The 27410-nt window shown below is 33.5% G+C and overlaps 6 protein-coding genes and 1 pseudogene across 10 annotated transcripts; 4 read left to right on the forward strand and 3 right to left on the reverse strand.

Moving 5' to 3' along the window:
- The first annotated feature begins 111 nt into the window (after positions 1–111).
- Positions 112–1714, forward strand: LOC103851873 (annotated as a pseudogene).
- Positions 1715–7093: 5379 nt separating this feature from the next.
- On the forward strand, positions 7094–9052 carry LOC103851874 (probable serine/threonine-protein kinase WNK11). Of its 3 annotated transcripts, none has more exons than XM_018656259.2 (3): positions 7094–7447; positions 7713–8265; positions 8340–9052. In XM_018656259.2, the coding sequence occupies exons 2-3, from the start codon at positions 7753–7755 to the stop codon at positions 8757–8759; spliced, it is 933 nt and encodes a 310-aa protein (XP_018511775.1). In that variant the 5' UTR covers positions 7094–7447; positions 7713–7752; the 3' UTR covers positions 8760–9052. The 3 variants fall into 3 exon arrangements, with proteins under 3 accessions (XP_018511775.1, XP_033139640.1, XP_009126997.1); XM_033283749.1 differs by having other exon boundaries at positions 7718–8265; XM_009128749.3 differs by having other exon boundaries at positions 7100–7447; positions 7753–8265.
- Positions 9053–9588: 536 nt separating this feature from the next.
- On the forward strand, positions 9589–13160 carry LOC103851875 (kinesin-like protein KIN-12F). Its single transcript, XM_033283735.1, has 8 exons — positions 9589–10052; positions 10146–10214; positions 10517–10615; positions 10692–11444; positions 11530–11607; positions 11681–11722; positions 11813–12523; positions 12623–13160. The coding sequence occupies exons 1-8, from the start codon at positions 9804–9806 to the stop codon at positions 12932–12934; spliced, it is 2313 nt and encodes a 770-aa protein (XP_033139626.1). The 5' UTR covers positions 9589–9803; the 3' UTR covers positions 12935–13160.
- Positions 13161–14649: 1489 nt separating this feature from the next.
- LOC103851876 (extensin-1) lies at positions 14650–18454 on the forward strand. The gene has a single exon (XM_033283760.1). The coding sequence runs from the start codon at positions 15179–15181 to the stop codon at positions 15491–15493; it is 315 nt and encodes a 104-aa protein (XP_033139651.1). The 5' UTR covers positions 14650–15178; the 3' UTR covers positions 15494–18454.
- An 806-nt stretch (positions 18455–19260) lies between these two features.
- On the reverse strand, positions 19261–23226 carry LOC103851879 (putative lipid-transfer protein DIR1). 3 transcript variants are annotated; one of them, XM_033283755.1, is made up of 2 exons: positions 22859–23221; positions 19261–19472 (listed from the first exon to the last, which is right to left on the reverse strand). In XM_033283755.1, coding segments are annotated over exons 1-2 (303 nt in total). In that variant the 5' UTR covers positions 23161–23221; the 3' UTR covers positions 19261–19471. The 3 variants fall into 3 exon arrangements, with proteins under 3 accessions (XP_033139646.1, XP_033139645.1, XP_009127000.1); XM_033283754.1 differs by lacking the exon at positions 19261–19472 and adding an exon at positions 21699–22760 and having other exon boundaries at positions 22855–23226; XM_009128752.3 differs by lacking the exon at positions 19261–19472 and adding an exon at positions 22551–22760 and having other exon boundaries at positions 22859–23214.
- On the reverse strand, positions 19267–19961 carry LOC103851877 (putative lipid-transfer protein DIR1). The gene is made up of 2 exons (XM_009128751.3): positions 19567–19961; positions 19267–19472 (listed from the first exon to the last, which is right to left on the reverse strand). Coding segments are annotated over exons 1-2 (303 nt in total). The 5' UTR covers positions 19869–19961; the 3' UTR covers positions 19267–19471.
- A 2707-nt stretch (positions 23227–25933) lies between the features above and the next one.
- LOC103851880 (putative lipid-transfer protein DIR1) lies at positions 25934–26762 on the reverse strand. The gene is made up of 2 exons (XM_009128753.3): positions 26261–26762; positions 25934–26163 (listed from the first exon to the last, which is right to left on the reverse strand). The coding sequence occupies exons 1-2, from the start codon at positions 26577–26579 to the stop codon at positions 26159–26161; spliced, it is 324 nt and encodes a 107-aa protein (XP_009127001.2). The 5' UTR covers positions 26580–26762; the 3' UTR covers positions 25934–26158.
- Positions 26763–27410: the final 648 nt, after the last annotated feature.

Below are 27410 nucleotides of genomic sequence, written 5' to 3' on the forward strand. Positions count from 1 at the left end.
TGTACAGTACTTATCTTCACGCATATGTCGGATGGACCATCTCACACATGATCAAATAATTACACGTACATATATTAATATCAATCTATATATATAAGAACATCTTTCAATGGCTCTATCACATGTCTTGCTCCTATCATCCAACGGTCCTTTTCCACTCCAAACATGGCTTCTCTTGTTTCTCTTCTTCTTCTTGCATTGCTCACCATTTCTTTAGCAGAGTCCAAGACTTACTGGGGTGACGTGGCAGCTCTCAAAGAGTTCAAGAACTCTGTCGACGCCAAGTCCAAGACCCCTGGCTCTTGCCTCAGCTCCTGGGACTTCTCCTTCGACCCCTGCGACAATTTATCCAGCGAGACATTCACGTGTGGCTTCCGCTGCGACACCATCGTTTCCGGGTCGAGTCGGGTCACAGAACTCATCCTCGACCAAGCCGGGTACTCCGGTTCCCTCTCCTCCCTCTCGTTCAACTTTCCTTATCTCCAAACCCTCAAACTCTCCGACAACTACTTCTCCGGTCCGCTTCCCAACTCGCTCTTCAACCTCACCCGTCTCACTAGCCTCTTCCTCTCCGGAAACTCCTTCTCAGGACCCATACCCGCTTCCCTCGGGTCAATGCCTCCTCGACAACAACAACCTCAACGCCTCCGTTCCGACAAGCTTCAACCGTCTTTCCCGCTTAAAACGGTTAGAACTCCAGCAAAACAACATCTCCAGCAAACTCCCCGATCTAACCTCCCTCAAGAACCTAAACTACCTCGACGTTAGCGATAACCGGTTCTCCGGTCCGGTCCCGTCATCGCTCCCCGGTTCACTAGTCCAAATCTCAATGCGTAACAATCTCTTCCAAGGAACGATACCGAAGAGCTTCAGAAACTTAACCTCTCTCGAAGTTATCGACCTCAGCCACAACGAACTCAGCGGCTCCGTCCCATCGTTCATCTTCACTCATCAAACTCTCCAACAGCTAACTCTCTCCTTCAACGGCTTCACTTCTTTAGACTCGCCTCGCTACTCGCCCTCTGGTCTCCCCAGCGAGCTGATCTCCGTGGACCTCAGCAACAACAAGATCCGAGGCCCGTTACCTCTGTTCATGGGCCTGTTACCGAAGCTCTCAGCTCTGTCGTTGGAGAACAACAGCTTCTTCGGTATGGTTCCGACGCAGTACGTTTGGAAAACAGTGTCGCCTGCCGGGTTTCAGAGGCTGTTACTTGGCGGGAACTTCTTGTTTGGAGTCGTGCCGGGTCCTTTGATGGCGCTCAAGCCTGGCTCGGTGAACGTGCAGCTCGCTGGGAACTGCTTCTCGTGGTGTCCGGGGACGTTTTTCTTCTGTCGGGGACGAGAGCAGAGATCTCTTACGGAGTGCAGAAAGTTTAGTCGTGTGATTCCTTGATTGTTTCTTTTTTTTCATGGCTTGAATCTTCGGGTCTGGTCGGGTCGGATCTTTTTGAAGCTTTTAGTAGGGTCTTTCCGGCAGTTGCTTAACCCGAAGCTTAAAATGTGATTAAATTAATAAAAATTGCCGTTAAGAGAGTCAACTAGGCATGATATAATATAATGTGTCATCAAATTTATGTAATCAATAACATGGATGATGATAAGATGGCTCTGTTGGATATGATTTGGGAGCAAAGAGTTTGCTTGGGCTTTCCAATTTGGGCCCTATTATGTAAGCCTTTATTAGACGATACGATAAACAAAAGTTTTAAGAACATGATTTTGAATGTTTTATTCTCTCTCCATTTCCATGGCGCACAAAATTATAAAAAAAGGAGACAACCCAAGTAAATGTTAAAAGAGTTTTCCGATAATGGAAATATGGGCCTCTTGCACCTGGAGCGAATATCATACAGCTAGACCAAACACCAACATCCCTTTCAAAATTTTAAAGACATTATAACTAGTATTTTATCAAATCAACAAGTATTTTCCTTCAATGAAGCCTACATGCATTTGGGTTTTCTCAAAAGTCAACACTAGCAATATATGACAATCTGACATGAGATGAAGGAAAAATTCGGATTATATCGGTTCATGATATCTCAACCATTGATTTCATATCAAACCAGCTTTCGAGAAAAAAAAAAACATTGATTTCATTTCATATCCATCATATATTCTTTTTTTTTGGACAACTTCCATCATATATTCTTATGAGTACTTTTTGAGTGGGTGAATAAATAATATACACAATTTGCTTGCCCATTCCTGGAAATGGAAACAATATTTCAATCTTCGGATACATTAATATTTCTTAGGATTTAATTCAAAACTAGGATTAGATCCGCGCCTTGCGCGGGATTAAGTTTTTATTTTATTATATTTTAGAGAATGAAACAATAGTTTGGCATCATTTGGATTAGGGGTGTTCAATCCGGATATCGGGTTGGTTTCGGTTCGATTTTTTCTGTATTTCGGTTAGTAAAATATAACTACTATTCTAAATCCATATTTACTTTGACTTTAGTCTTTCACATACTTTTCAAAGATTTCAACTGGACGACTAAATTGATCAGCCAATCTTGTTGCTTTAAATCATTAGTATTTATATATATATATATATATATATATATATTATTTAGTTTGAATATTTATTAAATAAAAATTCATATGTGTTATATTTTATGATCATTTGTAACTTATTATAACAAAAAATAATCTATTGATCACAAAATTTTCAGAGTGAGAATCTTCAAATTTCTAATAATATATATACGTCTTGAAAAATTCCAAAAAATATCATGACAAAAAAAATTCAAAATATAACATATAAGAAAAAATATAAATGTTTTTATTATATATATTTAATGTGATTTTTTAATATCTTTCAATAATATAAATTTTTTTTTAAAAAAAGAACTAAGATACCAAAATTGTTATCAAATATTTCTTATTCTTAATAATTAATTTTCATATATACGTTAATCATATTAGGTAATTTCGTAGCTTCTAATTAAGGAAAGTGCAAAAAAAAAATTTGGTAGATTATTTATCAATTCAATAGTTAGTTTATAAAAAATATAATGTAAGTTAAGATGGACCAACCTATTTTTCTAAGAATAGTATATTTTATATAATAATTTATTAAATGAGAATTTATAATCATACAGTTCTATGATCATTCATATCATTTTATAACTAAATATTTAAATCATCTATAACAAAATTTTCAGTGTGAAATGTTTAATAAGTTTATAAATTATAAATGTTTTTGAAAATTCATTGAAAGTTTTAATATTAAAATATTTATGTAATCTTATGGTATATAGTTTAATCTATATATATATGTTTTATTATTAAATGATATTTTTTACTCATATGGTTTTAAAATCATGTGTATCTTCTTATAATATTAAATAAAAGTTCATATTAATACAATTTTATGATCATTTGTAACTTATTATGACAAAAAAAAAATCTATTGATCACAAAATTTTCAGAGTGGGATCTTCAAATTTCTAATAATTTATAGACGTTTTGAAAAATTCAAAATATAACATATAAGAAAAAATATAAATGGTTTTATTATATATTTAATGTGATTTTTTAATATCTTTTAATAATATAAAATTAAAAAAAAAGAACTAAAATACAAAAATTGTTATCAAATATTTATTATTTATAATAATTAATTTTCACATATACGTTAATCATATTAGGTAATTTCGTAGCTTTTATTTAAGGAAAGAGCAAAACATTTTTTGGTACGTTATTTATCAATTCGATAGTTAGTTTAATAAAAAGTGTAATATAAGTTAAGATGAAACAACCTATTTTTCTAAGAATAGTATATTTTGTATAGTTATTTATTATATAAGAATTTATAATCATACGGTTCTATGATCATTCATATCGTTTTATAACAAAATATTTAAATCATCGATAACAAATTTTCAATCTGAAATCTTTAATAAGTTTATAATTTATAAATGTTCTTGAAAATTCATTGAAAGTTTAAATATTAAAATATTTATGTAATCTTATGGTATATAGTGTTTAATCTATATATATATATTTTATTATTAAATGATGTTTTTTACTCATATGGTTTTAAAATCATGTGTATCTTCTTATAATAAAAATGTTAAACCATTGATCATTAATTTTTAACATAATAATTTTAATAGTTTTAGTCATTTATTGTCGTTTTTAAAAATTCAAAATATAACATATACGAAAAAATGTAAATTTTACTTTTATAGCTAATTTGATTGTTTAATTTATTTTAATAATATAAAATTAAACAAAAAATGATGGAGGAGATATAAATTGTTATCAAATCTTTATTATTAAAATCATTAATTATCATATATTTATTAGTCATTTATGGTAATTATGTAGGTTTTGTTTAAGGAAAGAAAATAGCATATCACATCATTATATCATATAGTTTGACCAACTTATGTATCTAACAACATATAAAAATCAAATGTGGACCTACTTATTTTTCAATTGAATATAATTGACTATCTAATTGAGTGCCACCTATGCATTGGAGTCTCTTTTAATTAATACAAAATTGAGGTTACAACTTTTCAAATATTCCTCAGTTAATATATAAGTGATAATTAACAATGTTCCTGGGCGTTGTCGGAATCTGCTTTATTGCCACTTTTTAGTTGTCACGAATTTGAAAAAAGGAAAAAGGAGAAAAAGTAAATGCGACCATCATTATTATTCGTGGATAATATATTTACATCTGAGTTTCCATCATAGTTGAAATATTGAAAATGCAAATGACTTTGTTTGAACAAAAAAAAAACACATTAACTATTTTTGAAAATATGTAGTATTACTTCGATCAAAAAAAAAAGATGTAGTATTACTTGAATTTTTGTAGTCAAAGTATCATTAGGACATCATTTTTTTTTGTTTAGTCTTCAGAAATGAAAATATCCGAGACTCATGAGAAGGTATAGACTAATCTCCAAAGAAGAAACGCAGTCCAAAGATAAATTTTCACTCCAGGTTTTCAAATAAATTGTAAGATAGATTTATATCTGCGTAGCCACAAAATGAAATTTAGTAGAGTGTATTCAAACCTTAAAGTTGCTTAACACCTGAAACCCCTCATCTACCGTTAGATCACCGCATTGTGGTTAATTAGGACATGATCTTATATAAGTATCTTACTAGTATAATATCAATATTTTTAGTCTAGTTTAATTAAATAATTTAATTTAAAATTATAAAAAGTGTCTAAGCCAATGAAACAAAGATGTGTTAAAAGTTTATTTATTTTATTTTAGAGTATTTTGAGAAATTCTTCTCATTATTTCTTATACATAATCACTTTTTCATTATTATATTTTTGAAAAAATCATTGAGATACTTCTATTGAAGATGTTTTTGCAGTTTCACAGATAAAAGCCTAACCAACGATAATTTTCCTTAACCATGATATTAAAATTGAAGGAATATATATATAAATAAATATATATATATATAAATAATTTGGTTTGTTCACATGCAAACAAAAAATATGAATGCATGTGAGATAAATCGAAGCAAGATAACAAGTTGGGCAAAAACCTTTAATATGAGAGAGTTAACGTGACCGACGAAGATAAAAGCTTCAAAGTTCACATGCAGCTTTGCTCTTTTTATAAACTATGTCACAGACATCGGTAAGGCTATAAACTTATAAGGCAGATAACACGTTTTTCACGCAGAGTCATTCGAACCAAATGTACATTTATTACGAGAAGAAACAAAATGTATAAACTACAAATGACTTTGCATAATTACATCTAATAGGCTACTACATAAATTAAAAAAAAAAATTAACAAAAAGGAAATTGGAAACTTCAAAGTATAAATCGATCTTTAACATGAGTAATTTTGCATAAGAAAATGCCATTGTTTGTTGTTATAGAGCACTTGTGATCGTCGAAGCCGATCCTGAAAAGTCAAATGAAACATTCAACTCTAATCTTGTTTTTTTTTGAAAAAAAATGACATGACATAAGCTTCTGAATTAGTAAAAAAAAAATTATTAAAATCTTTACTAAATCACCTACATATATTTAAAGCATTATTGATCATATACTTACACGAGAACTGAAAATTTTATATTTTTTTTTGTAAAGTCCACACATTGATGGAAATATTCGTACTGATCATATTAATATCTTTGATAAATATCTAAAATGTGTTGTGAAAATAAATCTTCAGATGTTTATCTAAAGCCGTGTTTTATGGGAAAATTTTCAAAAAAGGATTTTGACAAAAGACTAGAAAGGAGTTTAGGGGTAAGAAGCTCTCTTTGTAGATTCGAAAGTCCCTTAACTCTAGAGCTGCCTTTGTTGTGCTTTGAAATTGTAGAAACCTCCAAAAAAAAACTTATTAATGTTGATCGTCCAAGTGATGAATTGAATTCTAATTAAAAATGACGTCTAGATAGTTTAGTTAGTTTCTCTTTACACGCCGAAAGTTTGACTTTAGTTTTGTAAATAATATAAAAATCACATTCTTATAGATTTAGTTTTGATACAAATTTTATGGAAATGTCCGATTCCAGCTTAAAATTTTTCAACAGATCTATCTGTATCTTTTATATTTCAACTCTGATATTATTATGCTGATTTAAAATAACAATTTAAATGATTAAATACATTCAAATAACTAAATTTTATAATTTATACAGTTTATTTAAAATGAATTTTAACCAATATTTAATCGATACAAATTAAAGAATAAAAACATAACCAAAACATTTTTATACGTCAAAAATGGATTTTTTTCCCAATTTTAACAAAAAAGTTTTTAATTAGGAATATAATTAATCAAGGGGGTGATTGGTAGTTGCTGTAGGTGCTGTCCACAGCCCTATTTATTTCCACAGCACCAAATTCAGAGCAATCAAGCTTTAAATTTTTTTTTGAAACCACAGCTCTTAAAATATCCTACAGCTGTACAAGTGCTCTGCAGAGCCAAATATCCAAAGCAATTTTTTAGTGTTTCAATAAAATTCTACAGCAATAAAATCTAAAGCCACAGCAAAAAGTCTACAGATTTTTTTCTACAGCAAAATATTTAAAGCTACAGCCATTACCAATCGGACCCCAAATATTCTAACGTTTTTATCTTACCGTCATTTAATAACTCAAAGTAAATGATAATTCAGGTAGGATTCGTATCAAAATTTACTAATTTTCCCTAATAAAATTCCTTTTTAAAACCCCTAAACTCAATTCTGAATGTTATCAAGAGTCCAATGTCAGATAGGCTCAAACAAATATTATTTATTTATTTATTTTAAAATCTTCACTATATAAATACGAAACGCCCACAATCTCTTCCGCGTATTTCGTCTCCTACAAAAGCTTTCTCTAATCACTAGCTCGCTCGCCTCCGCCGCTACCTTTGCTTCCTTTCACAAAACCCAAAGCCAAATCAACAAGTGATTTCGATTATCACATTATCTCCGGCTCAATCGATTCTGATGGTATCTTCTTCAATCTCCCTATCTAGTTTTCACTGTAGATGGTGGAGATTTTCGGGGGTTTTGATTCGATAGTTCTCCGTAATTTAGGGTTCGTACGATTCGTGACTCAATCTTCTCGATTTAGATTTGAATTCGATACTGCGAAAACCGAATCGCAGCTCTGAATCGCTGATTCTACGATTTTAATTACGAAATGATTTTCTAGGTTTAGGATTTGCGTTTTCACTAAGTACTGAAACGGTGCCGTTTTGTGAATTCTGATTAGTCAAGTTTAATCAGAATCTCACTCTGTTTTCACCACACAGATGCTTCCTTGTGCGAGCTCCGAATCAGAGTCCTTAGACAAGGACTCTGAGCCTTTCGTGGAAACAGATCCGACCGGTAGATACGGCCGTTACGACGAGCTACTCGGCTCAGGCGCCGTTAAAAAAGTCTACAGAGCCTTTGACCAAGAGGAAGGCATTGAGGTCGCGTGGAACCAAGTCAAGCTGAGATGTTTCTCCGACGACGCAGCCATGCTTGAGAGGCTCTACTCTGAGGTCAGGCTGCTCAAGAGCCTCAAGAACACTAACATCATCGCCTTGTATAAGGTCTGGAGAGACGAGAGGAGCAACACTTTGAACTTCATCACCGAGATTTGCACCTCTGGGAATCTGAGAGAGTATCGGAAGAAGCATAGGCATGTGTCTATGAGAGCTTTGAAGAAGTGGTCTAAGCAGATACTCAAAGGGTTGGTTTATCTCCATACTCATGATCCTTGCATTATTCATAGAGATCTCAACTGTAGCAACGTTTTCGTCAATGGAAACATCGGTCAGGTAAATAAAAAACATAAAGTCACTGTCTTTTTTTTTTGGGTTGATGATTGTGTGTCTTTGATTGATGAAACCAGGTTAAGATTGGTGATCTTGGTTTAGCTGCAGTCGTGGGGAAGAATCATTTAGCTCACTCGATCCTCGGGACACCAGAGTTCATGGCGCCTGAGCTATACGAGGAGAAGTACACGGAGTTGATTGACGTGTACTCTTACGGGATGTGTGTTTTGGAGCTTGTGTCGCTGGAGATTCCATACAGCGAATGCGACAGCGTGGCCAAGATATACAGAAAGGTGAGCAGTGGAGTCAAACCAGAGGCTCTGAACAAAGTAAAGGATCTAGAAGCTAAGGCCTTTATTGAGAAGTGCATTGCGCCAAAAAAGTTGAGACCTTCTGCAGCTGAGCTTCTTCGTGACCCGTTCTTTGATGGGATAGTGGATGAAGAAGAAGAAGAAGAAAACAATGACAATGGTGGAACTGGTCGTATTGTGTCTTGATGATGGGTGGATGATGCATAAGGTGACCAGTTTGTTTGTCTTGTGGTTTGAGTCTGTTTTTACATTTTGGGAGGCATTGTTTCGTTCTTTTTTTTTCGATTCTTTTGTCTCTTTAGGATGTACATAAACTTTTGGTTCGTTATTGGAATTACACAGCCTTTTCTTTTTAGTTAATAACCTGATTTCAAACGTGGGAGAAAGCAGAATCTATAATTTTATTTGTACGTCTCAGAAAGTTTTGTAAATTATTGTATTATGCTCTACAATTTGCTAAACATTTGTTATCTTTTGAATGATGATTGATAAAAAAAATGTCTGGATTGAATAATTTGCAATATATCTTAGCCGGCTCAAAACTCATTACATCATTTCTTATCTAGTACTAAAGCTAGTGCAGAAATTTGTTTTCTTTTATCTTTGTCTTACACAGATTACAATGGTTCACTCTGTTTTATCTTTCAAAATAGACTTTTGGGTTCCACTATCATATGATACTCTATTTTAGAGTGAAGATAGAGTGATAAACAAAAAATAAATGGATTACTCCATCCATAAACCATGAAGTTTGAAAATATTCAATTCAACTGAATCTCAAGAGAAGACAACAAGGCAGCAGATGCACTGGCAGTTTCATATTATATATTCTTCTTTCAATTATATGTATTATGTCCCTAATGTACATTGAATCAATCCTCCATGAGGATCATACTTCTTCGTTATAAAGATAGCAGCATCATCGATAGAAGAAAAAATTCGAAAAGTATAAAAAGGCTTTGTAGCTTACCAAAATAATATGCCCAGTTCCTAAAAGCCCATATAAAAACGGCTTTGAGTGGAACCCACATCAATATTATTTATTAAGTAAAAGACAAAAATCAAAAAACAATAATTCAAATCACAACGGTCGAATCGACAGGCTCTCAAACATTCAAAAACTCGCTTTACCTTATCGTCCTCTTCCTCTATCTCTCTCTCACACTTAACGTTCACATTCTCTCTAAATCTAAAAACTCTTCACTTTCTCTCTATCTCTGCTTGAAAACAATGAAGTCCCCAGCGAAGATGGGAGAGTCTCGAATCTTAGGAAACATCTCGACTTCCTCTATCCGAAACCTCCTTCCCAGATCCATCTACGCCAAGCAGAAATCAATCCAAAGTCAGAGCTTCAGATCCAACGACGAGAACGCTCCTCCCTGCGACCCAAACGCAGTCACTCCTCGTAACGATCTTCAATTGAAAAACAAATCTCCTCAAAAAGTGTTTCCCTCAGCTCTCCCCGAAGAACACACTCAGGTACAGATCCATTGACACCTTTCGATAAGACACAGTATTGACATGAGTAGATAGATGATTCTATGGTCTTACTGTTTGATTCAAATGTGACAGATTCTCAAATTGGGACCAAACACTTACTCTGAAGACAAGGAGGATACTGTTCCAAAATCTCCTTCCAAGGTAACAGTTCTTATCCGAACGTGATAGTGAATCTTTATTGTTTCAGTCGTTTGATTCGAATTGAAACTACAAGAGTTTGAATCCATGGATGTTATACTAGATCCATTACCTGTGAAATTGATACCTTTCGATTTTACTTTAGTATTATTATTAACATGAGTAGATGATTCTAGTTAAAAAAAAAAAGAACTGTCTGATTCAATAAACGCTTAAATGTGACAGAACACTGAAGGTAACAGTTATTGTTGGATTTTGAAGTTACTGTTTTGGTTATTTAATCTGAATTTTTTAAATTACAACAGTTTGAAGGCAGGAGTGTACTAGCTACAAGATCTAACTCAATGGATAATGAGATTATAGAGGAAGATGACGAATTGGGTGACCAGATCCGTGAACTAAAGGTCTCCTTTTTTCTATTGGTTGTGTGTTTTGACAATGTATTGTGTGTAATGTTTTTTTTGTTTGTGTGGTTTACAGGAGGAACTAATCAGAACTAAGTCTGATGGGTACAAGCCTGATGGAAGCAAGAGTGGTGGTTACTTTGCTAGGGAGAGCTTGAGTCAGTTGAGGATGAGCATCAACAAGTCTTTAGTCATGTCGTCTGGTAACAAAGAAGAAGATGATTGTGATGATGATGATGATGTGATGGAGCTGAATAAACATGTTGAGAAGTACTGTGACGCTGATGACTTGAGGGATTCAGTGCAGTCCTCCTTTGCTAGTGCTTCGTGTTGTGAAGCTGAGTCAATGAGCGGAGATGAGATCTGTTCTGAAGATGTTGAGATACACAAAGAGTGTGCATTTGCTGAATCTGTGGGAAGTGGGATTTCAATCAGTTTACCTCATCAGACTCGTGTTCTCGAAGAGCCGATATTGTCTGAATCTCCAAAGCTTAGGAACTTTCGCAAGAGCGTGGCTGCGTCTACAAAGTTTCAAGCAAGTGCTAGGAATGTAACTGAGAGCTCCAACAAAAAGTCTTTGAATCCAACGGATTCTCTAGCTGCAAGTCTCCAGAGAGGACTGCAGATTATAGACACTCACCAAAGGAGCTCTTTATCAAACAGATCTTCTGTTTCATTCTCGTTTGGTCATCTGTCTCTGAAGCCTTGCGATGAAGCTGAGATTCTCAGTGCCTCAGTTAAATCGAAACAGGAAGATAGACCAAAAGAAGGGGGATCATCGATTCTTCTCTGCCTTTCTTGCAGACAGAAACTTGACCAAGAAGCTGAGGTATGTCTAGAAAACCTGAGATTCATTTACTTCAGTTTTTAGTGAGCTGTTCATATTTAATGTTTGTATCTTATATTATTACCAGGGAGGATGCACGGACGAGAAGCATCTCAAGAACATATGTGCGGAGCAGGCTACCAAAATTGAGCAGCTAACTTGTCTGGTAAACATATCATGAGACTACTCAAGTGTTTAAAGCTTTAGTTTTCTGACAATATGTTTTAATAATTTTTCAGTTAGACCAATACAAAAACAACACTATGCAAGAGCCTAGTAAGGTAAGGAAACATGTTATATTTCGAACACACAAGCAAACCAGTGAGTTTTTGTTCATGCCTACTTTAACTATGCTTTATCTGTTTGTGCAGCTAATGAATACTAATGATGGAGGAGATAAGACAAACCAGCTAAGTGAAAAGGAAGCTCTTCTAAAGGAGATTGCAGAGCTTAAGAGCAAGCTACAGCCTACTAAATCAACAGAGAACCTGAGGTCCTCTCTGCTATTGCGGTCCTTTCAAATGAGGAAAAGCACTGATCTAACGAGAAACACTAAGAACAACAGTGATGGTCTAGAGGAGGAACGTGAAAGGTGGACAGAAATGGAGAGTGAGTGGATATCTTTAACAGACGATCTAAGACTGGATATCGATAACCACCGTAGACACGCGGAGGATTTGGAGATAGAGCTCAGAAAAGAGAAAACGGCTTCGGAGGAGCTAAACGACGCTCTTGGTAGAGCCATGCTTGGTCACAGTAGGTTCATCGAGCAGTACACTGAGCTCCAGGAGAATTATGATGAGTTAGTTGAGAGGCATAACGTGACGTTGGCGGGAATAGTTGATGTGAAGAAAGCAGCGGCTAAAGCTGCAGTGAAAGGTCGTCATGGGAAGAGGTTTGCCAAAGCCTTTTCAGCTGAGCTTACTGCTATTAGAGCTGAGAAGGAGAAAGAAAGAGAGTTCTTGAAGAAGGAGAACAAGGGACTTAAGATTCAGCTGAGAGATACCGCTGAAGCTGTCCAAGCTGCTGGAGAGTTACTGATCAGACTCAGAGAAGCTGAGCAATATGTACAATCCTCTGAGGTAACTCTTACTTTCATCAATCTTTTGCTTGTGGGTTGGCTCTCAGTATTGAATTTTAATGTTTGGTTTGTTTTGGATTCAAAAACCATATAATTGCAGGAACGTTTCAGCTTACTTGAAGAAGAGAATGCAAAGTTAAAGATGCAGATGGAGAAGTTAAAGGGCAAGCACAAGACAGAAATGAGCACAATGAAGCAATATCTTGCGGAAAGCAAATTGCCAGGGTCTGCATTACAGCCATGGTTCACGGGGAATGAGGAACATTTATCAGAAGACAGAAATGGTTTGGTCAAGGAGAGTGAAGAACATGAGTCAGAACACAGAACCGGTGTGGTCAGCTATGACGACTATGCAGACGATCAGGCATGGAGAGCTGAGTTTGGTGCCATATATCAAGACCATCAGTATTGATGATGATTCTATCATTTCATTTCAAGAGCAAAAACTTTGAATCAGTCTCCTTTTTTCTCAGACAAGACCCATCTTGGGTCATCTTATCTTCTTATGTTGCCTTAAAATTCTTATTCTGTCTTGTTGTTGTCGTCTTTACATCTTCCATTGTTGTGTATTAACTGATGAATCAGGTTTTCTTGTAATCTGAATATTATTAATTCGCCAAAAATCGTTCATTATCTTTTTTTCTTCTTCTGATTTAGATTCAAAAGTTAAGCTCGGGAAATTTGGTATGTGTATTTACTAATCATAGATAAGAAGAACATTTCTCAAGTTAACTTAGCTTTCTGCTTATGCTTTCATTAATTGAGGTCTCTAACTACTGGAGGAACAACCAAGATTACTTGAGTTAGGGACAACAAATAGTCCGAGTATATCTTTGAACTGAGAGGCAAAGGAGGTGAGACCCATTAATGTTTATCTTGATGTCTCTTTGCATACAAGCACAGTCTAATAGAACTCTTGGTGTGTCTTTGCTTGTATGTTAACGTGATCTATGTTCTGCAGCCATTAACGTTGGAGTGGCTGGGTGCTGCACTGGACTTGCTCTTAGTTTCCCTGGTAAGTACTATATCGGCACTGTTCCTTTACAATTTAGACGGTGAAACTATTTGAGCTATTCACGACCACTGAGACATCAAATCACAAACCTCAAGGTGAGTTATCACTATCTTAAACATGATTTTTTACTAACAAAACCTCTAAACTAAAATGGATCTGAAAATAATTAATCAATTATCTTTTTTAAAAGAATAAAGATGAATCCAGATATTTTCTTAGGGTGTTTAATCAAAGATTTTTTGTTCAGTTGAAAAGATTTGTAGCTTAATTAGCATTGTACTTTAGACATCAAAGCACCGGTTTGACTTGCATTTTATTTGCCATTGATTTGCAATTTTATTCCTTAAGATACCTTTTGTTGTTGTTTTGTATACTTTGGTTATGATTTTTTGGATAAACAATATATTTCTGCGAATCTAATTCAAAAATATTTTAACGGGGCTTTAAGTTCGATTTGGAGTGATCATTTTGGTTTAATGATCCAATACTAAAACTAACACCTCTATGTTTGCACTAGTTAATTCTGTTGAGATATTTGTGTAGGCAGATACAGTAACAAATAAAATTTGCACAAATTCTTCCATTGTATAATAATGCGACGTCTCTAGACTATACACAATTAGTTCTCGGATTTAATACTATTAATCTATATTATCTTAAATAAAAAACAAAATTAAATGATTTTGAAAATTAGGAAAGTTATCTTCTACAATCGAATATCTTATCCATTGAACCGAACTCAACTCTTTAGGTTCTTATAAACAGTCTTTTGGTTCTAAGAAAATTGAACAGTTACTAAAGACAATTGTAAAAACATACTGAAGTCATGGATCCTTCCACTCAAATGGTCTCTCTTCTCTCTCTCTCTCATCATCATCATCATCATCATCACAATCATCATCTTGATTATTTTCATCATTACTTCTTCCTTTTTGTGTCTTGCAGACTTGCGTTCTAAGGCTGGATACTGAGACTAGTGGATGGGACAAATCTATGCATAAGCTTTTTAAGGGCGTTCAAGGTTCTTTTTAATTCTTTCTCATTTATGTAGTCTTTCTTCTAAAGGTTGCAGTAATAGAATCAGTTAACTGAACCCCAAAAAAATCTACATACCGATCTATAATGTCTTTTGATAATATTAATGTGTTAGCTAGTGATTTTGACATAATTTTCATCATCATCACCATCACATGAGGCAATTTGCTATGTTTAAAAACGTGAAACTAAAATTGCGACGTAGAACATTTGTGGAAAAGTTGTTTTGAGGGGTAAACACTTAATCGAACGTTAAAACACTTTTTAGAACACTGATTCTGAAAATTGGTTTAGAACATAGATACATGTGTAGTCATAGTTAGAAATAGAAATGTTTTAATTACGAGATTCGATTAAAATCTTTTTATGATTTTATACTTTTATGGATTTAAACACCCCCAGTCAATAGTCAACTAGTCAATTACTAGATTTTAACATTTATATCACTGAGAAATGATTTTCTTTTTGGGGTGTACGTGCATGTTATGAACAGATGTGACATACACAATCGATGCAACAAGAGGATTAGTTTATCTATCAGGAAGAGCCAGCCCTGAGATTGTACTAAGGATTCGTAAAGCAAAGAAACATGCAAAGTTAATCCACATGGATTATGGTCACGTTATTCCTCCTCCCTACAATCCTCCTAATCCTTATGAAGCCGTACCTATCACATACAATTGCCAAAATACATGGCCACCGTCGCCGTATCAGTCACCGATGTACCAGCCGACGGCGCCGCCGTCTCCTATGACGCAGTACATGTACTACCGCCAAGACCCAAATATCCAACAACCTCATCCTATGGCGTTTCCGTATAACTATTATCCGTACTACGTACCGGAGGTGCTTCAATCTCCACCACCGTATATACCGACGCGAGACGGCGTCACCAGCGAGCAGCAGTGTCGTATCTTGTGAAGAGGATGTCGTATTAGCGCTTAAGCATTGATTTGGTATTATTTTTTTATATATATCAAATCATGCACAAACAAATGGTTTTTTTTTTAAATTTTAATCACATTTCTTGTTTTTCTAGTCACCTTTCTCATACTGTAATCACAAGGGGATGATATTAATAACAGACTCTAGCAAGTTATGAGATTAATAGATTGTGTTTCAATATGTCTATAATGACCCAAAATCCCAAATACATGATTCCAGTTGTGTGTTTTAAAAGAAAAAATTATATGCACTCGTGTCATCTTAAGTTGAATCATGTCTCCTTTAATAACATGAAAGTTCGATCACAAGAATCACGTCTCTGTGCGCTAATGTCATTAGCCTCATTGCCTAATGAACCTCTGAATCACGTTTCTCTAATTCCTATCACTTTGATTAATTTATTTGAAATCATTCACCAAATTTAATAACTCCACCACTTACACAAGGATTTGGATAAGTAAACGTGACCAAGAAGGCAATAAAACAGGGTTGAGGTGAGAAAGAATTAGAAACATTCAAAGAGAAAATAGAGTAGACGTGGCTATATATGAGACAGGCGCAGCCGGTTTGTAATTGGAGTAAGGGAGTGTGGTTCCCTCAATCTACTCCTAAATTCTCCTTTATGCTGTGGGTAGCAGCTAGAAATAGGCTGCAAACCTGTGATAGAATGCAGAAGTGGAATATTATATTGGATACTTCTTGTGTATTATGTCAAGAAGAGCAAGAAACTTGTTGGCATCTCTTCTTCAAATGTCGCTACTCGGATAAGGTGTGGAAGGAAAAAGGAAGGGTTTACTGTGGAATGGAATGAGATCCTAGATGTTGTCTCTGAGTCAAGATCTAATTTCACAGCCACTGAATTATTCATCATTCGGTAAACTTTCCAGGCTCTGGTGCATAGCGTATGGAGGGAGAGAAATGCTCGTAGGCATGGAGAGCAACCGAGAGAAGAAAGATTGTTGATCAAATGTGTTGACAAACTCATTCGACTGAAGCTGCTTGCAGTCAAAGGAAAGGGAAAGATATACCTTGAGGAAAGTTTATGTGCTTGGTTTGGCTCAAGGTTATAAGTTGAAGTGTTGTAGGAGTTTTTGAGTTTTATTTCTTTGGTCTTTTTTATGAGATCAAAAACAGATGCACTAGATCTAACATAAGTTTTGATTGAATAAATTTTACAATCATTCCAAAAAAAAAAGAGAGTAGAGAATTGAGAGTGACAAAATAATGGAAGCGGCAAGAATGTGTTTTGGTCCTAAAACTCTCCCTCGCCTTTGCAACGGTGCTCATCTTATCTTCCAACCAAACTCTCGCTATTTCTGCACAACAAAGAAAAAACGGTTGGTATCTGATCAAATACGATATTTTTCTAATTCTTTTTATATTTTTTTCAAATTTCATTTTTGAAATTCGAAATAAAACTATTTTAATTATTTTAATATATTTATTTGTATATTTATTAAAATTATAAATCTCATTTTTCAAATCTAAACTCTAAAGTCTATATTAAAATATTAGAAATGTGATAATTTAGGCAATTTTTCTAATAATTTCGAAATGGCCACTTGTACATTTGCACCACCTGTAATCACCACCTATAATTAGTGCAGTTCAAAACTAGCGACGGAGCATCCTCATTCTATCAACATCATGGTGGCTAAAATAATCACCAGGGCTAGATATTTCACAAGGGCTCTGGACTTCTGGTATTATTATTTCTTTTGTAACACAAGAGTTCTGGTATTATTCTTATTCATTTTCTCTTTGATCTTCCTCTCTCCTAACTCCAGTTTTCTACCTTGGAACCCCAATGAAATCTAATGATCTTAACGTAACAAGTCAATTCTAAGTGAAAGCTAGAAAGAGCGTGTGATGTAGGTTGTTTGACTCTCTCGTCTTTTCTAGTCAAGTGGCTTTGAGCTTAAATGTCTGCATATTGCAAACGGACAAATGAGGGATACTTATTGTAACTATTGGCTTCTTTTTCTCGATCACTGATTGAAATTGATTGAAAATGTAAGAATATTGATTGTTATGATTTTGTATTTCTATTGATTAAAGAAGACAGCCAGTAATGATTACGAATAAAATTTGATTTAAGCACTAGAAGGAGATGCATGGGAAGTATCTAGGTTTACTTGAATGCTTTAGTGGTTGGAAGAAAAAGTTACTTGCATTATATATCTGTGAAAAGCTTAACAAAAAAATCAAAGGTTGGTTTGCCCAAAAAGTTCCTTTTTGAGGAAATGAGGTGTTCTTTAAGTCAATAGCTATGACTTTTCCGGTTTATGCAGTGTCATGTTTTCCATTGAGGAAGCATCATTGCCAGAAATTCATGAGTGAAACGGCTAGATTTTAGTGGGATGAGGATGGAGATAAAAGGAAAATCCAATGAACAGCATGAGAAAAGTTGTGTATGTCAAAGGAAAATAGTGGATTGGGGTTTCAGACATCGAAGATTTCAATCAAACTTTGCTGGCCAAACAAGCATGGAGGTTACATAATGAGTCAAGTAGCCTTGATAGCTCAGCTCTACAAGGTAAGGGTACTTTGCTTCAACAAGTTTTCTTGAATATGGGAAGGGTTTCAGACTATCATATGCTTGGCGGAGTATCTTATTTGGTAGGGAGTTGCTTCTCAAAAGAATAGTTAAGCCAATTGATGATGGAAGATCGACTTGTGTTTGTATGATGTTTTAGCATAAACACACAAATTAAAAAAATATATTAATTATTCTCTATTAAAAAAACAAAAAATAATTAATCATTAACCACACATTAATTTTTAATATTTTAATCAATTACTTTAATAATTTTATGTCATCAATTACAAATGCTTCGTATGTCATTCTGTTCTTTTCTCAAGTGTACTGATGGTAAGTGAACGACAAAACGTAGTCATTATTCTTTTTAAACAAGTCTTATTGAGTCCAAAATATGTCAAGAAACAGACAAATGTGGGAGACCTTAGTTGCATGCATAAGTCTCCGGCTGGTGAATGATAGAACTTTGCGTCTTAGCCAGGTTGTATTATGTTATCTGTGTAAAGAAAGGTTAAAAGACTGTATTCTTGTCATGTAACATGTCTTTTGTCTTGTGGACGATCTGCTTCCACGTGATGGATATCACAACACTAGAAACAGAAATAAACTCACTGGAGAAGTGTCCTATCTATTACCAAAAGTAAGCAATGCCAAGTGAATTCTTTGTTTTTCTCAGATTTTGAGTTTGGTTCTTGGGAAAAGCCATTATGAATTTGTGATTATAGAATTTTGTGGTTTATATGGATCAGAACAGTAAAATTTCAATGTAAATGCAGATACATTAGCTCTGACAGGTCTTTTATACTTCTCAATTACTATAAAAGATAATCCTAATGGTTAATCTTCATCAAGATTACACATGGCAAAAATATTATTTGATTGTTTTATATTCTTGGCTTCAAATCATTAAAACTCCAAAACATACAATTTTCATAGGATTTTCACTGGTTTCTACTGTGGCGTTTAAATGTTCGCATTATGCATCATAACATAACATGACAGAGAGTTCAAGGATGACTTGTTCAGACGTTTTTTTTCTTTTCTAAATTGTTTTTTTTTTTGCAGTATTTTTTATTTGAATTAACCAAAGTGTAGTCAACCAACTAATCTTTGGACTCCAGCAATACTGACATTTGTAAATTCTCTGGTGACCAACTGTTGGTTCACTATAGGGATAGAAGCCTGACGAGTTAGTTTTTGGATATTAAAAAAATAGAACACAATGGATTAAGCCAAAACAATACTTTATTGTTTTCACTAACGGATAGATCACGTTCTTCTGAATAGAAAAAGTGACTCAAATTTAATTGAAAAAGTTGTTGATTTATTCGAATAGAGTACACCATAAGACATTATAACTTATAGACAAAATATGAGGCAGGCTTCCCTGTGTACACTCCAGCTCAGTTTTTCAATCTGTGTGTTAGAGCAAACGAAAAAAACGTTAAGACTTTCTCTCTTTAATCAACCAATTTATAATATTGTTAATGGTACTTTGGTATTTACTAACCATGGCAAACAGGAAGGATTGTTAACGCCACAATTGGCTAAAAGAGCCTTGAGTTTTGATGGGTCAATCCCGGACCGGGAGAGGAACGGGCAGAGACATTCAAGGTTCGCGGTTTTGGCCACTGTGCAGCAGGCGGGAGTCGGAGGTGGCGGGTAGTTTCCAGTGACCGCTGGACGACATTTCTGCAAGTCATTTGTGTTGACTTTACATAGGGGAATGCTCTTAGCTTCTTGGATCATCATTGCTGCGGTTAAAACCATAGCAAGAACTGTGATGAGGATTCTGGCATTGTTCTTACCCATTTCTGTCTTTTTTTACTAATATCTCACTGTCTCTTCTCTCTCTCTCTCTCTCTCTCTCTCTCAGCTATATCGTGAAAACTTAAAGATAGTGAGCTTCTTATATAGCAATGTTAATGATAAGTGAAAGTTGGTCAAACAGTAAAGCATGTCACGGGTCTTTTACGTCAACAATTTGTAAGCAAACAGACAAATGTGGGAGACCTTAGTTTCATGTATAAGTCTTTGGGTTGGTGGGTGAAAGAATTTTTTCCTTCACGTGACCCGATGGGTTTTGGCCTTTGTATTTTGTTCTGCCCTTGTCATTATCAAGTCATAAACATTTGTTTACAACTAAAAAAATTGTCTACTGTCATGTAACACCAGGTGACTAGGTCTCTGGTTTTGTGAACGTACTCAGCTATTCTGCTTCCTTATGATTCAAGTCACAACCCCATGTTAATATTGAGGTAAAGAAACCCCGTTTTAAATGAGGTAAAGAAAGCCCGGCTTTTTTTTTTAACAACGAAATCCCGCCTTATAAGAAGTTGATTAACTTTAACTTTTCACCATAGCAAAGCTTTAATGCTAACTGAAAGGTGCTAGTAACGTAAGATATGTATCATTAGGAGTCTTTTGGGTTTAGATGCATTATTGCATTATTATTTTAATATATATGGATTACATATGGATTGCATAGTTGCATTATTATTTTAATATATATGGATTGCATAATTGTTTTGGTTCTTTTTAAGTTGCATTTTGTTTCTTAATAAATACTAGATGATAACATACGCGTATGCATGGATTGAGTTTTTTTATATTAATGTTTGTTCATTAAATGGTTTTAACATTTTGCAACATTACAATTTTTATCGAATGTAAAATGAAAAATATAAATGTTGGTCTCTTAAATGTAACACCGTTGTTGAAAAGTATTACAACTAATTTTAATTATTTTTAACTAATTACATTTTAATTGTGAAGGCTAACAATTACAACAATTACAACTAATTTTAATTATTTTTAAAACTTCATATGCACAAAAAAATTAAGTTTTGCTGCTGACACAAATCACCAAAACCACTAGATAGACAACATCGATTGTAAAATGACGAATGAGGATTATGTTTTCTTCTCTCGATTTGTTTACTAATGACTCTCTATTAGTTATCATCTAATATTAAGATATCAATAATTTTTCAAAGCAAATTTTGAAGTTAACATATTTTTATATTTTATATAGTATATAATTTAATTTAAATGATAATAATATTAATATATATATATATATATATAATATGAATATTTATTAATGAGACTTGATATTCATATGATTTATGATCATTTGTATCTTGCTTGAATAGAAGAAAAAAAGTTAAATCATTGATCACAAAATTTTCAATGTGAGACTTTTCAACTTTTAGTAATTTATAGTCATTTCAAAAATTCAAAATATAACGTATACAAAAATCTAATTTTTTTTATTATATGCTTCATTTGATTGTTTATTTCTTTTAATAATATAAAATTAAACAAAAAAGAGAGGATACAAAATTGATATCAAATATGTATTATTCATACATTGTCATATATATGTTAATCATATTAGGTAATTCCATAATTTTTATTTAAGAAAAATATTGAGAATATTATTTTGTACACTACTAATCAATTTAATATTTAATTTAATAAAAAGTATCAATTTGATAGTTAATTTAATAAAAAGTAGAATATTCTTTTATATGGATCAGCTTATTTTTCTAAGGATTCTTTGAATCATCCTAGTGATGACACGTGGTTATGAAAACATGTTGTAATGTTTCAGGTTTAATATATAGGGAATGGATTGCATAATTGCATTATTATTTTAGTATTCTCTGATTATCGTTTTATACGTACTTGAACAAAAAATGGCTTACATGTTAAACTTTATTTGATCTAGTGTTTCATTTAGAGGACTAACTCTCTTGTAAATTGTAATAGTTTTCTGTGTCTCTAGTTCTGGTAAATTTGAAATTAATGGCGTTTATCGACGATGATGAAGAGGAAAACTTTGTTCCTCAATTAGCCACCAATTACTATTTCGAAGACGACGACAAGGAACCTGTGTCATTCTCGTGTCTGCCAATTTAATGGAGTGACAAGGAGAAAGTAGACGGAAGTGTAGCTGGTTTGTACTTGAAAAGAACCTCTGATTATGGTCTTTTGCCTCTGCATAACAGCATAAGCTGGTTAAGGCTTGGAGGTTCGACCTTTCCAACTTCATATCGGAGATCTGTTCTCACAAAGGACAATGTCTGGATTAAGCTTGAGAAGCAAAAAAAAGGTACGCGGAGTTGCTAAAATCATCTCCAACTCATTTCTATAATATAAATTTCTAAAATAGAAAAAAAAAAGTAGAGACAAAGATTTTGCTCTCTGTAATAGATGAATGATACATTCACTTTTACCTCTATAAATAGATGAATGTTTTTTTTTCTATTATAGTGAAAAACATTGGAGCAAAATTTCATAAAAAAATAGACGTAAGTTGGAGATGTCCTAAGAATTGTTCTGGTGAAATAGATATCTTAATGTTTTTTTTATACAGATGCTCTTAATATATTAAAATAATTCATGGGCTTTATATTAGATTAATCCAAAGCAGGGAAGAGACATGACGAGTTAGTTTTTGGATATCCAAGAAAGTAGAACACAATGGAATAAAAGCCAAAAGCAGTACTTTATTGTTTTCATTAATGTGTAGAACACGGTTCTTGTAGATAGAGAAGGTGACTTAAAAATAACTTCAAAATTTGTTGATTTTATTTGAATAGAACACCATAAGAAATAATAACTTAGGGACTTAATATTCAGATGGTGGCAAAGTACGCAGCAGGCCGGATTGTGTCCAGTCCACCTCAGTTCTTCAATCTGCGTGTTAGAGAAGAACAAATTAAAAAAACGTAAGACTTTCTCTCTTTACTCAACCAGTTTCTAATATTGTTAATGGTACTTTGATTTTTACCGACCATGGCAAGCATGAGGGATTGTTAACGCCACAATTGGCTAAAAGAGCCTTGAGTTTTGATGGGTCAATCCCGGACCTGGAGAGGAACGGGCAGAGACATTCAAGATTCGCGGTTTTGGCCACTGTGCAGCAGGCGGGAGTCGGAGGTGGAGGGTAGTTTCCAGTGACAGCTGGACGACATTTCTGCAAGTCATTTGTGTCGACGTTACATAGGGGAATGCTCTTAGTTTCTTGGATCATTATCGCTGCGGTTAAAACCAGCGCAAGAACTGTGATGAGGATTCTTGTATTGTTCATACCCATTTCTGTCTTTTTTAAATCTTCACTCTCTCTCTCAACTCTTTGGTGAAAAGTTAAATCTATTTAGCTTCTTATATAGCAATGCAAATGCTAAGTGAAAGTAGTAGATAATGGCACGGGTCTTTTACGTTGAAAATTCGTAAGCAAACGGACAAATGTGGATACCTTAGTCATAGGCGGCTTAGGTGGAGAGACAATCGGTGAGACTGCCCCCAGTTCATGCAGATATCTCCATATAATAAGAATTAAGGGTCCATTAAAAATTTGTACAATTTTAACTATCTTAAAACGGTCTAAAAAATTCACAAATATATGCTTTTTTCATTAAATTTACAAAAATATTTATTTTAAATATTTAATATAAATATAAATATAAGGGTATGCTTAATTTTTTTTTTTTGCCTTGGGAACCATTAAAATGTTGAGCCGATCCTGACCCTGGTTTCAAGCATAAGTCTTCGGGTTGGTAGATCAGATGAAAGAATTTTCTTCTTTGTGTGGTTCAATAGGTCTTGGTCATCGTATTTTGTTTGGCCCTTGTCATGTCAAGTCATATATGTTTGTTTTAAACCAAGAGATAATTGGCGTACGTACCCCTAAACCTAATCTATATTAGTAAACTATCCATCTCTTGTTTAAACCCATTTTCATTCTAAAAATACCATTTCCCTCTACTCTCTCTTTTGTGTAAGCTGGTGTAGTGTGTCAGCTGATGCAGTGCGCCAGTCTACAAGATAGATGTGTAAGGTTTTTCATCTAGTGGATGAATGTGTAAATGTTATGTCAGACAATTTATTTTATTTTTATTAACTCTTTTTCATCATTTCTCTCTTATTTCATTATTATTTCATTTTTCTCCTAATTTTTTTCTTCTCCTCTAACTTACACAAACTACATTCTATGTTTTCTAATTTCAATTTCTAAATTTCATGTCAATCTCTAAAAAGTTTGTTCAGTTCACTTTGAAATTTCACTATACTTTCACCAGACTTTTTTTTTTTTTTTTAATTTTTAGCTATCTCCAACGTCATTACAAATCTATTTAGTAAACCCCAATTTTTGTGTTCAAACCATGTCTCTCAAAATATTGTTTTAAAAATATTATAATATTTTTTAATTAACAATTTATGGGTAGCTATGGAGACTAGAGCCTCTTCAAAGCGAAAAGAGAGCCATGTGAAGAAGGAAATGAAGTGGATTCTTATTGTTTGATCAAATTTGCGAGTAAACACCTTTCACACAAACTTATGTAAATATTTGAAATAAGTAAAATGTTATAAATACTTGCTGTTAATCCCTACATGGTTTACTAGCTGATATATACATTTTTTGTTAATATGTTGGACGGATACATGTTTTAGATTCTTGTATGTTTAACTAATATATGATTGAGAATTCATGGTCAATAAGGAAAACATTTATCATTACAATATACTAGCTAAAACAACATGTGTCAAACTAGTTATAAACTATCTAACAATGTTTTCCAAAAAATGTTACAAACGAGTTGGCGTTAGTTGATATATGGGTTGTTATCTGCTCCAAACAATGTACTGACTAACAAACTTTGTATCATCTATTGACACATTAATATATAACACCTTACGGACCATCTATCAATTAACTGCAACCAGTTTTAGTAGCTAATAAATATGTAGCATGAATCCGATATCAAAATAGAAAATTCACTAAAACATAAATAATATTTGTTAACTACAAGAGTACCAACTAACAGATGTGTTATCATGAACGGGTTCTTCTTGAACTTCTAATACACCAACACTTGAGTTATGGTTGAAGGGAAATAACACAACATAAAAACCCTATTAATATGATTAAAAATTGAAAGCAAATTATTATTTGAAACTTAAAGGGATAAAAACGTCAATCATATGAGGGGATATAACCTCCACAATCTATCATCATCAGAGTGTTCAATTGTTAAATATGTCAGTGAGTTCTAATATGTCTATCATAGATCCATAAAACATATTTACCTGATTTTCTTTTTTTCATAGATTCACTACCATGGATCTACGATCTTTGCTTCATCTTATATGGATTTTGACTGATTTTTCGATCTTTGTCGAAATGTTAGTAAAAGTTCATCGAAGTTTCTTGGAACTTAGTAGAAAACATTGAAAAATCATGCTTTAAATCTGAGTTTTTCTAAATAGTTTGATTGAAAAATGAAAGTGATGAGAAGGAAATCCATATTTCTATTAAGATGAGAAGGAAAACTATTTAATTGACTCAAAACTCAGCAAAACATATGGAAGAGAAAACTCTAGCTGTAGACCTACAACTTAGATCACGCTTCCACAAACCTGACACACTTTATTTTTTTCTGTTTGTGTCAGTGTACATCACTGAAACTTTTATCAGAAAGCAAGGACATTTTAGTCTACATAAGTCCTAATGTATATGAGCAAAACTACTAATGTCCATTCATGTGTAGTTCTCTAATATCACTCTTAGATATGTACATATAGCTAAATATCTCTTAAACCAAAGCAAAAAAGAAATGTCATAGATTTTTGTGTAAATGATCAAAAGATTGTCATGTAACATCAGGTCTCTAATTTGTGAATGTACTATCTGATTCCTCATGATCCATGTCACAAGACTCACACCACCAGAAATAAAGGTAAATAAACCATGTGCACACCATCCACTGCTACTGGAGACAGGTTGTCCATCTTCATCAGTCTTCTATGATTTATAGTCGTGACAGACAAAGAAAAAGTAATGATGAGTTAGTTTTTCAGATTGTCAAGAAACAAATAGCTGATTATGCTTTACCATTTTCATGATATATAGAACATGGTTTTCCTCTATACACAACACAAGGTATATTGAACATCATTACAATTCTTTGATTTATTTGGATTAGAACAATAAAAACATCGTAAATTCAGTACATCAGATATTCAGATCAGATGCAGGACAAGACCCAACAAACACTTGCAGCACCATAGAGACATGTCTCAAGCTCCATTCTTCAAACTGCGCGAAGCCAAAACTTTAGACACTTTAATTTCAAAATCCTGATAAATTTATAAATCACATGAGAAATACAATTAATATATTCTTTTCGTTTTACCTTGGCAACTAGGAGGGATTGTTGTAACGCCACATTTGGCTACAAGAGCCGCAACTTTAGATGGATCAATTCCTAAAATAGGGAGATAAAACTTGAATCCGCAGAAGCATTCCAGATTAGCGGATCGGACCACTACGCAGCACTCGTTGACCGGAGGCGGGGGGTTGATTCCAATGACGGCTGGCCGACATTTCTGCATATCGTTTATGTCGATTTTGCAAATGGTAAGACTTGAAACTTCTTTCACCATTATTGCAGCGGTTAAAACCATTGCAAGAACTGTAGATTGCGTAAGGATATTGGTGTTGTTCTTACCCATTTCTTACTTATATGTAAACCATTTTCTATGAGCTTGTTATTATATAGCAAAGCTTTAATGCTAACTGAAAGGTGCTAGTAACGTAATATATGTAATCATTAGGAGTCTTTTAGGTTTAGATGCGTGAAGAAACTGACGAATGTGTGATGGCTTAGTTGCATTGCATGCCCTAGTATCCGGGCTGTGAATGACAATATTTTTTTAACTAGTTGCGTCACCAAATGTTGTCTTTTGTTTGGTTCTCTTTACTGAGTAACAAAAATGATTATATATATGAATTTAGTAAGATTGAGTTTTTGATGACTTTTGTTATTAACAAATATGATTATATCGATTGCATATTTATTTAATTTTTCTTCTGAAGATCGTTTTATACATATATGGAACTTGGAAGTCTACCGATATTCGATGTACATTATATTTCATAAACATAAAAATAAATAATTGCACACCACAACAGTTGGAAATCTCTTTAAAATTTATATGCTAAAATTAGATATGTCAACAAACACAACAATTGATTGTCAAAAAGAAAACACAACAATGGAAATCTTTTCTTTTGAACTAAGAATGGAAATCTCTTAAAATAATGGAAATCTTTTCTTTTGAACTAACAATGGAAATCTCTTAAAATAATTGAAAATTTCAATTAAAATTTATTTGGAAAGTAATTCAATAGTAACAAATATATGGTCAATTTAGAAAAAAAACAAACAATTGATGGTTGGTTAATTAAGCAACGAAAATAATTTAGGAACATTGGGTCCAAAGTGAAGAAACAATTATTAGTGGTCTGATTTAGAAACGACACCTAAAACAAGTCCTTATTAA

The sequence above is a fragment of the Brassica rapa genome, chromosome A02, assembly GCF_000309985.2.
Source record: "Brassica rapa cultivar Chiifu-401-42 chromosome A02, CAAS_Brap_v3.01, whole genome shotgun sequence".
In the NCBI taxonomy this organism is placed as follows: domain Eukaryota; kingdom Viridiplantae; phylum Streptophyta; class Magnoliopsida; order Brassicales; family Brassicaceae; genus Brassica; species Brassica rapa.

Bases quoted from the DNA above. Each gene is read 5' to 3' on its own strand.
- LOC103851874 (XM_009128749.3), top strand. The intron at 8,266-8,339 runs GTAAATAAAAAA...TGATGAAACCAG, and splicing joins TCAATGGAAACATCGGTCAG to GTTAAGATTGGTGATCTTGG.
- LOC103851875 (XM_033283735.1), top strand. From the start codon at position 9,804: ATGAAGTCCCCAGCGAAGATGGGAGAGTCTCGAATCTTAGGAAACATC. The intron at 10,616-10,691 runs GTCTCCTTTTTT...TGTGGTTTACAG, and splicing joins ACCAGATCCGTGAACTAAAG to GAGGAACTAATCAGAACTAA. The intron at 11,723-11,812 runs GTAAGGAAACAT...CTGTTTGTGCAG, and splicing joins CTATGCAAGAGCCTAGTAAG to CTAATGAATACTAATGATGG.
- LOC103851876 (XM_033283760.1), top strand. From the start codon at position 15,179: ATGGATTATGGTCACGTTATTCCTCCTCCCTACAATCCTCCTAATCCT.
- LOC103851877 (XM_009128751.3), bottom strand. From the start codon at position 19,868: ATGGGTAAGAACAATGCCAGAATCCTCATCACAGTTCTTGCTATGGTT.
- LOC103851879 (XM_033283754.1), bottom strand. From the start codon at position 23,160: ATGGGTATGAACAATACAAGAATCCTCATCACAGTTCTTGCGCTGGTT. The intron at 22,761-22,854 runs GTAAAAATCAAA...TCTAACACGCAG, and splicing joins CCTCATGCTTGCCATGGTCG to ATTGAAGAACTGAGGTGGAC.
- LOC103851880 (XM_009128753.3), bottom strand. From the start codon at position 26,579: ATGGGTAAGAACAACACCAATATCCTTACGCAATCTACAGTTCTTGCA.